The sequence below is a fragment of the Ciona intestinalis genome, chromosome 1, assembly GCF_000224145.3.
Source record: "Ciona intestinalis chromosome 1, KH, whole genome shotgun sequence".
Taxonomy (NCBI): Eukaryota; Metazoa; Chordata; class Ascidiacea; order Phlebobranchia; family Cionidae; genus Ciona; species Ciona intestinalis.
The window spans coordinates 2,299,847-2,313,270 of NC_020166.2; the positions used below are offsets into that span (position 1 = coordinate 2,299,847).

At 35.8% G+C, this 13,424-nt stretch overlaps 3 protein-coding genes and 1 long non-coding RNA gene across 4 annotated transcripts; 3 read left to right on the top strand and 1 right to left on the bottom strand.

Annotated features, from left to right (window-relative positions):
* Window positions 1-384: 384 nt before the first annotated feature.
* Window positions 385-942, bottom strand: LOC100187463. Its single transcript, XM_002130581.4, has 2 exons — window positions 651-942; window positions 385-579 (listed from the first exon to the last, which is right to left on the bottom strand). Exons 1-2 carry the CDS (start codon window positions 925-927, stop codon window positions 533-535), a joined length of 324 nt encoding a protein of 107 aa, XP_002130617.4. The 5' UTR covers window positions 928-942; the 3' UTR covers window positions 385-532.
* A 3,158-nt stretch (window positions 943-4,100) lies between these two features.
* LOC100177228 (SCO-spondin) lies at window positions 4,101-7,805 on the top strand. Its single transcript, XM_026840889.1, has 8 exons — window positions 4,101-4,239; window positions 4,310-4,401; window positions 5,096-5,194; window positions 5,416-5,589; window positions 5,914-6,087; window positions 6,328-6,457; window positions 7,018-7,154; window positions 7,519-7,805. The coding sequence occupies exons 2-8, from the start codon at window positions 4,329-4,331 to the stop codon at window positions 7,626-7,628; spliced, it is 897 nt and encodes a 298-aa protein (XP_026696690.1). The 5' UTR covers window positions 4,101-4,239; window positions 4,310-4,328; the 3' UTR covers window positions 7,629-7,805.
* A 2,016-nt stretch (window positions 7,806-9,821) lies between these two features.
* LOC100181888 (ubiquinone/menaquinone biosynthesis C-methyltransferase UbiE-like) lies at window positions 9,822-11,896 on the top strand. Its single transcript, XM_002130474.5, has 5 exons — window positions 9,822-10,200; window positions 10,365-10,517; window positions 10,650-10,761; window positions 11,200-11,320; window positions 11,539-11,896. The coding sequence occupies exons 1-5, from the start codon at window positions 10,131-10,133 to the stop codon at window positions 11,785-11,787; spliced, it is 705 nt and encodes a 234-aa protein (XP_002130510.1). The 5' UTR covers window positions 9,822-10,130; the 3' UTR covers window positions 11,788-11,896.
* A 234-nt stretch (window positions 11,897-12,130) lies between these two features.
* LOC113475833 lies at window positions 12,131-13,166 on the top strand. Its single transcript, XR_003397621.1, has 3 exons — window positions 12,131-12,943; window positions 13,007-13,067; window positions 13,129-13,166. It is a non-coding gene; the product is annotated as an uncharacterized LOC113475833 (long non-coding RNA).
* The last annotated feature ends 258 nt before the right edge of the window (window positions 13,167-13,424 follow it).

Consider the following 13,424-nt stretch of genomic DNA (forward strand, 5'->3'; position numbering starts at 1 on the left):
GTAAACAAAAAAATCATAAAACTATAAAACTGTGCATTCACGACTCCCTTAGACCGTTGTTTTTTGTTTAAAACACGATCAGGATATTTAGAAATTATGTGCTAAAGATGTCCCATCTTCCCCCACTACATGCTAATCACTAAATTTTGCAACAGAGTAATTATAAAGTGCTAATTGGTGGCATGATTAATATAAAGCATGCATGAGGTACGCCTTTTACTCTCTTGTTATTTGGTTAACGTGCCCAAAAACGCATCGTTACGTTGTGCTTGCTATACGTTTACTTACATATATATATGCTATTTAAGTTTGGTCTCTCATTGGTTTTCATTCTAAAATAGGCGTTGGACTCTTTTTTTGTGAGACTTCAAAGGCAACATAGAACAAATTTTGATTACATGTTTATTTAGTTTCGGTATTCACCAAAACAAAATGAAAAGATCGTAATGCATTCGTAATTAAGCGAGAAAACGTGAGGTGTATTCTCGTAATGTTAAATGCAAAAGTATCCGCGATTCAGCACACGAAGGCTTTACTCTTGGTCCAACAAGTCCATCAACTCAGCGTCGATTTCATCCGCTGTAATAAAGAAATATGATTTATGATAAATCAACCTGTATAATTTAAACCATCTTAAACGGTCTTATTACCCAAAGCCATACGCTCTTGTTCATTCCATTTGGTCCATGGCGCCCACTTGTTTTTGGTAGAATCAACAATTGGTTGAATAATGTCTGGAAGGACTTCCTTGATCAGTTTGCCTCCAGCACGGACGAGCCCACGGAATCTTGCCTCTGAAGGGAGGGTGGCGAAGCCGAGTATGACTGCAATTACGAACACTGTTTTGATACTCATCATTGGTTGTTCAGAATGATCTGCAATTTGTAATTTCCCACCGCTTTTTATAAGGGACTGCCTTTTTTGCATTATGCACTCACAGCACACGTGTTTCGCTGTATGATTAGTTTTCTGAGATAATGCCTTGTTTCTAAGTAGTCTCGCTAGAGCTCTCTGTGTGTCTGAACATGTTATACTTTAACACGTGTCACGGACTGCATTTTTTACCCCAGAAAAGCTCATAGGTTTAAGGGACAGGTGTATTGACCACGCTTATTTTTGTTCAATAAAATGTAAATATGTTTTTAACTGTAAGCTTGTTTTAGCAACTGTTGTTTTGTAGCTATATAACCTGACTTTTCATTTAAAATATTTTTAAATATTCGCTACTGTAATCGAAAAGACAAATAATGTTGCTATTACTAAGCAGTCCGCCAAGCATTAAAACCAAGATCAATTAAAAGTTTGTGGTTCACATGAACAAATTAAGTTTAAGGCTACTGTGGGGTATGGCGAGATACGTTAACAAAAAAATGCTGATCTTCCTGACCTGAAAAACATGCTTTTAACAGTTTCAAGAGTGGCCGGGCTACGGATAAATAGTTTCCTAAATATTCCTTGTTTTCTACCAAATTAGACGAGAAAAAGAATGGAGAACATGAACTATTCTACCTCAATCTATTATAGAGCATGAAGATATAAACCAATTGCAAGGGATTTAATGCAAATGGTCCTCTATATTTTACAGTAGCGGTATTTTGCTACTTTTTAGTAATCTGACTCGACTTACAATTGTATCACGCAAAAATCCTGTTGCGAAATTCTTTGATCGAATCCGCATGGGTTCGACTGGTTGCATGCGCAGACGGTTTTGATTGACGTTTAACCAAGCCGATTGCTTTTTCTTGAAAGTGCGTCTTTAAAACGAAACGCGAGAGGTTTGTATTATCCGGTTTATCTAACAGCAACAATCATAAACTTTTATGGACACAAAAACCTACAACGCATGCGTATAACGTGGCAAGTCTGTGCAAAACTTATGTAACTAATAGAGAATATAGACTTAATTGCTCTTTCGTCAATAGTTTAAATTAATGTCTTCATATACCTATGAAACCATATACCCAAACATGTGTATGGAAATTTAATGTGTTACTGAACTACTAGCGAATCTCTCTCACGCACAGCTTTATTTTTTGACAAGTTAAAAAACAAATTGTTGTCTCCCTTAATGTTGCTCTTAAGACTTGGAGGTCATTCGGTAAGCAACATAAACAGCTAATCTAAATACTGGTTTACTAAATAAAAAAAAGCTCAGTATATAGTACACAGTTTTAATTTAATATTAATATCCCTAAAACCTACCACAATATTTCCCAGTGACAGCAAACAGACTTAGTCTTTTGCATTAATTATGATTTGGTTAAATTAATGTAACGTTGTAAATGTTATAGAAACCTTGGATATTTGCTGGGTGCTGTGGCCCCGCGAAATAAATCGTTTGCAATGGTGCGTCGAAAAGAATCATTTATTAATAGAAGAAATGTCAAGAGCACGCTCAATAGAAACCTGTGACCTTATCGACTTTTGTCGATATTTAAAAAACGCTGCAAACGCCCGTGAAAAATAAATATAACTCTGCGTGTCATCGAAATGCAAAGGCATTTATAGCAATTTAATGTTATAGCCATCTGTGCCATTATAGCCGTGATTTTGTTAGTTATGTTCGGTTAATTTTTGCGTACAATTTATATTATCGTAGGGTGTGGAAGATGGGATACCCTTTCATTCTTTTTTTTATCGCTTTTGATAGTGATCAAAGAACATTCAAAGAATTATAAAAACCGCACCCTAACGACTTTCACAGACCGTTGTTGATTGTTTAAAACACGATAAGGATATTTGGATAATATGGGCTTATTTAGTGTGTCCCATCTTCTCCCATCCTACTATAGAATTACGCGAAAGCCACTTTATAAATCATGATATTCTTTTAAGTTTAAAAAATGACATTTATTCATACGAATTAAACAAAAAGTATTTGTAACTAACATCACATGGTATTTTTATTATAATGTCAGTTAATCTTACGATTTTTTCTAAGAATCGCATTAAAAAATCAGTTTCAATAAAATTGTTTTTTACGCAAAAATTTCAGTTCTGCTTTTAGAGCTGTCTTACTGTGCAGGTGTTGCACGAAACGAGAAAGGAACCTTTATCATTTCCTGTGTGCGTCATATAAATACAGAAAAAGCTATTTATGTCGTTTTTCTGTAAGTACGTAACTTAACAGTGCAAAACATTTGCGTCGCTATGGCAACTGGAGAGCTATCATGAGATCTGACGTCACAGACGTTCCGGTTGATTGAAATTCACCCATTCGTGTTCGGTATGGGTGACTTATGTTGGTTTAAATCAGGTTGTGAAGCTGTAAAAGATGAAGTACATGAACTCGTATGACTCTGAACTGTGTAGAATGTGGGAACTTTAGTTCTTTGGTAGGATGGGGGAAGACGGGACACCTTTAGCACATAATATTCAAATATCATGATCGTGTTTTAAACAATTAACAACGATCTTTGGACGTCGTAAGGATACAGTTTTATAATTCTTTGAATGTCCCTTGTTTGCTACCAAATCGGACGAGTAGGTCTAAATAGTATGAAAAGTGTCCCACTTTCCCCACCCTACTATGCTTAATGGTTCACAGTAGGTCCCACTGTTTGGTAAGAGCCAACTCTTTAAATGCCAAGTCATATGCCATAGGACCTGAACTATATATAAAAGAAGTGCGCTACATGAAAACCTAGCCCGCTGTTTTGGCAATTGAGCAAATGGTAACTCAATACGAGAGATATTGTGGCAATAAACACAGCCTTGCACGGCAATAAGTTACACACACGTGTTTTGCAGCCTTATTTTTGTAAAGAAATATAAAAGAGATTTTGATATTGTACAATTCAAGTTGTTAAGAAAAGGTATTGTATAAACACAACAGTAAGCCCGTTTAAAATCACTCAGAGAGTTCTTTGGGCCTACAGTGCGCAAAAAAACATTTGTTGATTTGACGTGAAGAGAATTGTGTTTTCAAATAGATAGACTATGGGAAATTTTTCGTTTTGTTGAACACGCGAAATGGGATAGCGTAACCCCATGTGCGTGTGCGAGGTTTACACGCTTGGATTCATCTGAGAAGCGGTGGTTGGTCGCTGCTTAAATTGAAGAAATTTATAGAAAATCATTTGAGTTGTCACGGCATTCAAGCGGCGTCAACATGTTATTGCCGCTTCGTTGTCTTGCAGTTTAGAATGGGAAGTCGCTAAATTAAATGTTTAGATTGAAATTATGCTTTGGTAATTTATTTTTCTTCCACTATCAGACTGGCAATTATTGGTGTTATAGGTACCGTATTTTGTTATTTGGTATTGGGAAAATTAAATCTAAATTTAATTAATGTTTAAATATTTTTTAGGTAGAATTTGAGAATAAAGATGTTTAGAATTGTCTTGATTTTGATTGTGGCTGCTGCTGCAAGTTTCCGAGGGGCAAACGCTGCTGGAATAAGTAAGTTTTTAAATCATAATAATTTTGTCCCACAGTGTCGGATCCTTATTTTCAGTTTTGTGTTCGAAAAAAAGAAATGAATGAATGTAACTTATTTATTCTTGCGTGGCGGCGACAGTCGTTATAACACGGATGTCTGCTTCGGACTTTTCCTGTCGATTAGAATGACTTATTTTTGGGGGGTAATAAATATAGTATAATGGTTGAAAATGGGACACCTTCACATTCTATTTTGCCGTTCATTTGGCAGTAATCAGGAAACGTTAAAAGAATTATAAAACCGTACCCTTACGATGACTTATAATTCCGTTGACCATTTTACTGATCGCGTGTTACCGCGATCAGAATATTTGGATATGAGGTGCTAAAGGTGTCTCTGCCTCTAACTCGGACGTAATGGGTTCAAGGCTTGTCGCTGCTGTACCATTATGTGTGTATAGGGGTCCTTGGGCAAGACACTTAACTGTAATTGGCTAAACCCGGTGGTGACCAATGGGTTGTCCAAATTATCAGCTATACCCATAAAGGAAAAAATCACCCTCAAAGTAATATATATGGTAACTCGTAAGCTGGCACGAGGTGTATGAAAGAGAACACCCGTGTTGTAACGACTGACGTTTTTCGGTCAGGGAAGAGTTGTTTTTTTTGGATAAGCTAGATACTTACGAAACCTGAATTCTATATTTATTTTTAGCTTGCTATATTGGTTCTTCATCCGCGGTGGGCACCAATGTTACAATACAATCCTGCCCCTCTGGGAATTGCGCTACGTACAATGGATCTGCAATGCTCAGTATGTTCATACTTTTACAAAAAAAATTATTAAATTGTACATTATTACGTAAAAATATTTAAGCAGACTGCTACTATTTAGTATTATATGCAATAAAATAACTTTTGAACTATGTTACCATATATTCTATGTTAGGCCTACTATATATTGCATATTAGATGCTACTATATTTTGTATGTAACTACTTACAAAGTCCTTCATCTAAATACTTATACTTGTAGACGGGACAAGAATAAATGGGACAATCCATACATGTGGTCACAACATGACAGGTTCATCTACTACATGCGGTAACTTAACCCTCGTTAATGCGATTGGAGCACTGTCTGGTTTAAGTGGAATCATGTGTAAAAAGCTGGAGATCTGTTCTGGTAATCAATGTAACTCACCTATCGGTAAGTCTCATTACACAATTGAGTAGGGAAAGATGATACACCTTTTTATTCTATTTCCTGTCCCATTTGGTATTTAACAATCAACACACAAATAATTATAAAAACCTTATCCTTACGACGTACAAACACTGTTGTTAATTGTTTAAAACACGATCAGGATATTTGGATGTTATGTTTTAAATGTGTCCCATCCTTTCCAAGGAAAAACACAGGGTGTATGCATAATAAGTGTAAAATACCAATTTGAGTACCTTTATTTAAAAAAAAACGAACGGACTGTATTTACATAATAGTGTAATACAATTTTGCATTCTATTTCCCCAGCTTGTCCTGGCAACCAGGTTTACTCAATGTGTGCCGGCTGTGATAGGACTTGTGCAAATATGAATCAACCTGTAGTATGTATTCAAGTCTGCCAACAGAAGTGCACTTGCCCGTGGGGGTTGGTTCTAAACGGTGACATGTGTGTAAATGCCACTCAGTGCCCAGTGGCCCCTAGTAAGTTCAATTAAAAAAATCTTTTTGACTTTTTATTTTTTGAAAAACTTTTAATAGATAGTATTTAATTACTTATTAGACTGCTGGCACCACCGTGGCTTAGTGGTATGGAGCTTGCATTATACCCTTTTTTGAAACTTTAGTGGTACTTTTAGAACAGATTTAAACATCTCTATTTATATACAAACTTTTGCTTTTTTGCCCACTAGATATAACCTTATCTCCATTGTTTCTTTTCAGTGATGAACATAACGTGCCCATCAGTGAGTCCCAATGCATGTACCAACGAACTCAAATCCGGTTTTATTTGTGACTTTATAAAGTGGCGACTAAGTTTGAATCATTGGCTGCAGAAGTTTGAGCAATGGCGGTAAGTCGGGTTTCCAAAACAAACAAAAATTAACGTAAAAGGTAGGATATTGTCTGCAAGGTTTTAAATTTTCAAAGTTAATAAATGTTTAACATAAAGGGTATTGTCTGTTTAAAGTTTACATTTTCCCTCAAATTGACATAAAAAGTAATGTTTTCAAAAAATAAAAAATAAATAATAAAAAATCACAAAATAAAAAAAATAATATGTGTTGCCTATTCAAAATTCACTTTTTTCCAAATTTTAAACAATCACAAAAGGTGTTGTCTATTTAAAGTCCACATTCTTTTAAACTAAAACTTAACATTAAAGTTTTGTGTTTTAAAAATGGTGATTTGATAAAATTAACACAATGATTCAAAACTGTTTATAATGCATTGTGGCATCTTAGATTTTCATAATTTTGCTGCAGACAAGTTAAAATCTGTCTACACAAAGTAGTTTGCCATGTAACTTATTTAAGCAGTAAATTATTATAAACACTATACGACTACGGTTGCCACAATCCATAACTTTTTAAACGCATTTATTAAGATATTTAATTTACTTTTTTTACCCAGGGTGTCAAATGGATACACAAGTACCCTTCCAATTCCTAGCTGTCCTAACTTTAATGTACAGTGTAATGATGCAACGAAACTAAAATACACAACTGACATATACAGTTGTAATATACCTTACTGTATGGATGGCAAATGTAAGTAAAATATGAACTTCCAATTAAAAACTCTTACCAGAATTAACATATACAACTCGTATGTAGTTTTATTTCTAAAGGAAAGCTATAGCTGTAGCTATGGTTGGAGTCTTACCTATGAAAACAGTAAATGTTTCCATCCCATTGGTTAGAGCACCTGCCTCCAATGTTCTTGGTCACTAATGGGTTGTTTAAATTGTCAGCCACACATATCCAATAAGGTGTAAGTGTTTGGAACTAAATATCCGTGTTATAACCACTGTCATTTTCGGGCCACGTAAAGATAAAGCAAGTTTCATTCATTCATTCATTCATTCATTCATTCATTCATTCATATATTCATCTGAAACTATGTTCTCAACAGATAAAACTGGACCATCAATCCAGGTATGGAGAGAACACCAAAAGCATTGGAATATTCTTTACACTAGCTGGACTGCCTCCAACACAGACAGCTGTAATGGCCACACATAGACATATAATGGCTAGTTATGCCTTGAAAAGATATCAACACCATCTGTATTGCTATTGTAAATTTATTACCATTCATACTCACATATATTTGAACTTTTAGTGACTAGTTTTCTAACACTTGTAACCAGCAGTTGGTATTAGAAATTAGTATTTCAATAAAACATAGTAAAACTAAGGACTTCGTTTTGTGTGGGTGCCTGTTCGTATTACTTACGCATAGTTTGATGAATAAATGAATGAGTGAATGTAACTTGATTTATCCTCGCGTGCGCGGTAAAACGATAGTTGTGATAACCTGGATCATGGCCTACTCAATGTATTGAGTAGGCCATGCCTGGATGTGTGTTTCACACACCGAGAGCAATCTTACGCGTTACGACGTATGTAGCTTTATGGATGGTTGTGTTTTATGTATGGCTGATAATTTGGACAACCCATTAGTGACCACTAGGTTGGAGCAATTTTTGAGCACGGTAGTGGTCATATAGATCCTTTTTCGTCGAACAATTGTTCTTGGCGTTGTTTAATTGTTGTTTTTATGGCGATTTTTCCGCACTCTCAATTCTCAATTCTAGCATTTATTCTTTAATCTCTTGATTGAAATCAAATCATATTATATATTTATAATTTTTAGACTAAATTTTCAGATTTAAAACCGCACAAGTAGCGTGTGTGCACCGAAGCGTAGACGAGTGCTTTTCTTCTATCGTTATTTTCGGTATAAACACCGCGTCTCTCGTTTCTTCGCTCTTTTAGTTTACCGCTCGCAATAAACCATTATGCAGCCGCCACAATATGACTAATTTTAACTTCTAACATTACCTATATAATACTGCGTGATTACGGTTTATCCAAATTCACAAAAACAAACGTCTTTAAGCGACGACAAGGTTAACTAGTGTAAGTTTACATGTCAACACATGGTACAGGAGTTGTACAAAGCGTATTTACACATATTCTTTACCAAACTTTCAATCCTTATACGTCTTAAGTTTAATGAGTTACAATACACGAATAAATGCATTCTATCTACTGCTCCACAGTCACCAATGGCGACTGAAACCCGCTTTGTTGGTTACTTTTGATTTGTTTTGATCGATCTCAGTCGACCATTGTAGTAATAGGGTTAATTAATACTATGCTAATTAGTTTGTACCGTGCTCATGCATTAGATCTGTGATCTCTTGTTGTTAAGTTCTTCTTGCCCAAGGAAACATACGCACATAATGGTAGCAGCGACGAGCCTTTGGGTAAATTCTGCGGGATCTATTTTTGACCTTTTGTTAACCCAAGAGTTATTCAATTATTATAAGCGTTTAATTCAGTTCTGGGAATACACAGTCTAGTTGCAATGCCGCGATATGTACTGCCTTCAAAGGACAGAAAAGATAGGTGGTATTCGTATGGTAAACTTAGTTCTAGTTAAACTTTACTCTGCGGTTGCCATTATGATGAGACATTGTATAGTAAAAAATGTACTGGGAACCACGCGAACACAAACATCATTAACAGGAATCTTCAAGTTTTTTAATCTACCCCGCGTGTTCGGAATCGCTAAATACCTCCTTGTGTGTTTTAATATATTTCTTTAAAGTGTTGTCCATACCCCACCCTATTATAGAATAAGCATTGAGGCATTTCGGTGTTTCGCACAAGGTTGAAAGCGATGTTTCTTATAAGTACCTGTCTGTAGGCTACTGTTCAGTGATTCCAAAACTTCAGGTGGTTGTAGAAGTGTTTCAGTTCTGTTTTTGCGTTGTGAGTTACACGCGAATATAAGAGTGTAGAGAGGGCCATTGGTATAGTAGGGTGGGGGAAGATGGGACACCTGTTCATTCTATTTTCTCGTCCAATTTGGTGGTAAACAAAGAACATTCAAAGAATTTTTGTATACTGCCAAATGAGATGAGAAAACAAAATGAAAAGGTGTCCCATCCTCCCCCACCGTACTATACATATACACACGTGGCGAGAAAACATACACGAGAAAAAAGGTGATATATGTGAAACAAAATTCGCCAGTTCATATGATTAAGTGGCAATAAAACGAAGACCGGTATTTCCTTATACACACACACGAACAGGAAATTAAGACATGGCTTACTGATTAAATTAACGTAATGGTAAGCCACATGACATAAGGTAACTGTACAAGCATGAAATATTATTTAAACTAAAGACTTAATAAATTTTGGAATAAATTAAAGTCAAATCTACCGTTTTGACAAAAGCGAAGTGATGTTAGGACTTTATAAAACAAACCAGCAGTAACTATACAATCTTTACGTTTCTTTGGTTAAATAACCTATAAGGCCTACATGCTACTTTTGAGCAGTTCGTCGTTTACGTTACTTGGAAACCTGAGTGCATATATTTGATTTAGGGCTATACAGAAAGTAGCGGACAGCGAAGGGCCGTCAGCGTAATTGAGTTTTCCAAATAGTTTGTTCAATATTCACTTTAGCAACTGAAAAATATCTGTTTAATGTAAATTTCAACATTATGACTCAGACACCGTTGGATGAAGTGTACAGAAAGACGTTTCATGTATTCCCCAATGACAACCCTGCAGGTAAAAGCATACGTTTTGATACATTCTCACTATTAAGTTTAAAATACTTAATATACATTCTCACTATTAACTTTAAATAATAAGCCAGAAACACAGAACGCCTTAATAAGTTACATTCATTCACATATTCAAGAGAGACACCTTTAATTATTATCTTTGTGTAGATATAATGAAATATTACAACAAAAATGGGACAACTTACGACAGTACCATGAAAACTATGACGTACATCGCTCCTGATGTTGCCGCACAAAAAGCAGCTTCGCTTGTGTCAGATAAACAAAAGGAAAACTTTAAACTGCTGGATCTTGGAGCAGGTAGCTTTGATAATACCAATTCTAACATTGTTGTAAAAATAAACTTATTTTGTACATTTTTGTAGCTTCTTGGTAAAACTTAGTTATTCTGTACAGAGCAATTTATAACCAGATTTAACCGGTTCATTCCAGGTACTGGACTTTCAGGTGCGGCTCTCCGACGTTCTGGTTTTCTTGGTAACATAAGCGCACTCGATGGGTCAGCCGAAATGCTCAAAGTAGCCACGGAGAAAGGTATATACAGGTAAGTCCGCCCCGTGGTAAAGTGTTTGACGCGTCTGACTCTAACCCAGAGGTAATCGGTTCAAGGCTCACCGCTGCTATCATTGTGGGCGTATATGTGTCCTTGGGCAAGACATTGCTCCAACCCACGGTTGTCCAAATTGTAAGCCATACATAAAAAATGAAAATATATTCCCCAAAAAATATTTACTCACAAAGTTACATACATGGTAACTCGTAAGATGGCACGAGGTGTACGAACACCGGTGTTATAACGACTGTCGTTTTTCGGCCACGCGAGGATAAAGCAAGTAACATTAATTCATATAAGAGTTACACACAGAGAGTGTCACAGAATGCCAACGTAGCCTATATGTTTGTAGGTAAATAACAACCGGCAAACACAAACAAAATCATTAGCTGTACTTTGGTGCAACAAACACAATATTTGTATTTTTAGCGATTCAACCGAACATATTCTGACTTCCTCAAACCCACTTCCTTATCCGGATCATTCGTTCGAAATGGTTGTCAGTGTTGCTACGTTTACAAAACATCTAATGGAACCAGATTGCCTAGAGGTTCAGCGTATATGTTAAATATTTTTAGTAATCTAAACATTAGCAAAAAAAGATCCGTTTTTTTGCAATCTAAACATTAGCAAAAAAGATCAGCTTTTTTCACTCATATTTAATACTATGCGAACAGTTTTTACAATCTAAACTTTAGCATAAAAGAGATAACAACTAATCATGTAGCATTTAAACAAATTTAAATAAAGATATACATTACCGCCTAGGAAGTTCTGCGGGTTTTAAAACCTCATTCTTACATGATCATCACGATTCGAATGTATAGCGAAGTACAAGATTACAAGGTTCGTTTTTACGACGAACTTGATCGACTTGAAGCTGCCGGTTTGATGAAGATTTGTTCAAGTGAGAAATTCCCTTATTACAAATGGGATAAAATTTCAGATGAATTCAAAGTAAACCTTGCTGATCAATACGGAGACGTGCTGGTGCTACAAAAGCTGGATATTAATTAAAGTACTTTTGAAAACAGCTATAATATTGTGTAGCGATATAATTGGAATAAAACAATAATTGCAATTAACATTTTCCGCGTCTTGGTCGTGTTTAAACCTTTCCAAATAATTTTTTTGTCATGCTTCTTGTGTCTACTCAACGACAGCTTCATCCGAATAGCAAAACAGTGTTCACGGGCGCTGGTGGTCTTGAAAATGTGCGGAGGAAAAACATGAGAATTAAAAAAACACGGGAACACTTGATATTGCAATCTAACGCGTAATCACCAATCAGTGCCCCACGCGTCTGTTTTATCTCGCTTATAAACCATTAACTTACAAGGCGCTGCATTCACAACACGAAGCAGGTTAGATGAAGTTAGTTCTGCATCAGAATTGGATTATTTGTTCCAGGACTTTCAAGTTAAGTTTATTTAACTAGCTAACTGACTGAATAGTTCTGTGTTAGTTATTATTATTTCTGACTATACTATGGTATATACACTAACATTGCAATTATTCTAGAAGTTTAAGATTGTTATATTTTTGATAGTAATGTGCCTTGCGTTTTAACGTTATTATTTTCCAATTAATTAATTCTTAAAACTTCAAATTTATTTTCAGGAATAGGGGCGAGCATTCTGTATTACGTCACTATATAGAAACGTCACTCGCGATATTACATCGGTTTATACGCAATCGCTTTTTCGTTACGTCACAATCGTTTCGCAAATTCGCTGCGTAGTTACACGCCTGAATGACGTCAACCGCGATTCGCAGCTTTCGTTACGTCATAATCGTTGCGCAAATATTTGCTACGTCGTTACACGCCTAATGACGTCATAACCGCGACGCGCACGATAATTGCGTCATAGTTCAGTCCTCGCAAGATTTGTTTTCCCTTCACAACGCGGTTTCTTCTGCGCATGCGTTTTGCGTCGTTTCATGCGGCCCATGCGCCCCATGCGCGTTTGGCGTCGTGCGCGAGGCACTTTACTAGTATTTTCTAACATATGTTTAAACTTTTGCGTTTTGTGCCCGGAAGTTGAAAGAAGATGAAAGAATCAGTTAAGTTTTAAACCACAATAGGCATTGTTACGTAACACATGCTGTTTTCTAGAAACATCGATGATGTGACGTCACGAAGTGGTGACGACGCAACAGAAGAATCCACTTCGTAAGTTATTTTGTTTCCTAAAAATCCTTATTAAATAGTATTAAAATGTTTTGTTTATTTCAGAACTCGGTATGTGACTTCACTCAGGATCAAGCTGTTCATCATGCGCAAATTCGGAATAAAAGTAATTATGACGTAATAATATTTGGTCTGTAGACTTTTAACGTATATATTGTTTGTTCCAGAAAACTCCGCGATTATTTCTTCAGAAGAAAAGCACAAGGTAGCGTATAATGTTTAATAGGTGTTATATTATATTGTTGGGCGAAATGGTTAATATAAAATATTGTGTTTTAACCATTAACAACCGTTTTTAAAGTCGTGAGGTTAAACGATTATATATATTAGGGTGGGGGAAGATGGGACACCTTTAGCACATGATATCCAAATACCCTGATCGTGTTTTAAACAATTAACAACGGTCTATGTGTGTCGTGAGGGTACGGTTCTTTGAATGTTTTTTTGGGACGAGAAAACAGAA

Bases quoted from the DNA above. Each gene is read 5' to 3' on its own strand.
- LOC100177228 (XM_026840889.1), top strand. From the start codon at position 4,329: ATGTTTAGAATTGTCTTGATTTTGATTGTGGCTGCTGCTGCAAGTTTC. The intron at 4,402-5,095 runs GTAAGTTTTTAA...ATTTATTTTTAG, and splicing joins GGCAAACGCTGCTGGAATAA to CTTGCTATATTGGTTCTTCA. The intron at 5,195-5,415 runs GTATGTTCATAC...TTATACTTGTAG, and splicing joins CAATGGATCTGCAATGCTCA to ACGGGACAAGAATAAATGGG.
- LOC100187463 (XM_002130581.4), bottom strand. From the start codon at position 927: ATGCAAAAAAGGCAGTCCCTTATAAAAAGCGGTGGGAAATTACAAATT. The intron at 580-650 runs GTAATAAGACCG...TCTTTATTACAG, and splicing joins ACAAGAGCGTATGGCTTTGG to CGGATGAAATCGACGCTGAG.
- LOC100181888 (XM_002130474.5), top strand. From the start codon at position 10,131: ATGACTCAGACACCGTTGGATGAAGTGTACAGAAAGACGTTTCATGTA. The intron at 10,201-10,364 runs GTAAAAGCATAC...ATCTTTGTGTAG, and splicing joins CCCCAATGACAACCCTGCAG to ATATAATGAAATATTACAAC. The intron at 10,518-10,649 runs GTAGCTTTGATA...GGTTCATTCCAG, and splicing joins ACTGCTGGATCTTGGAGCAG to GTACTGGACTTTCAGGTGCG.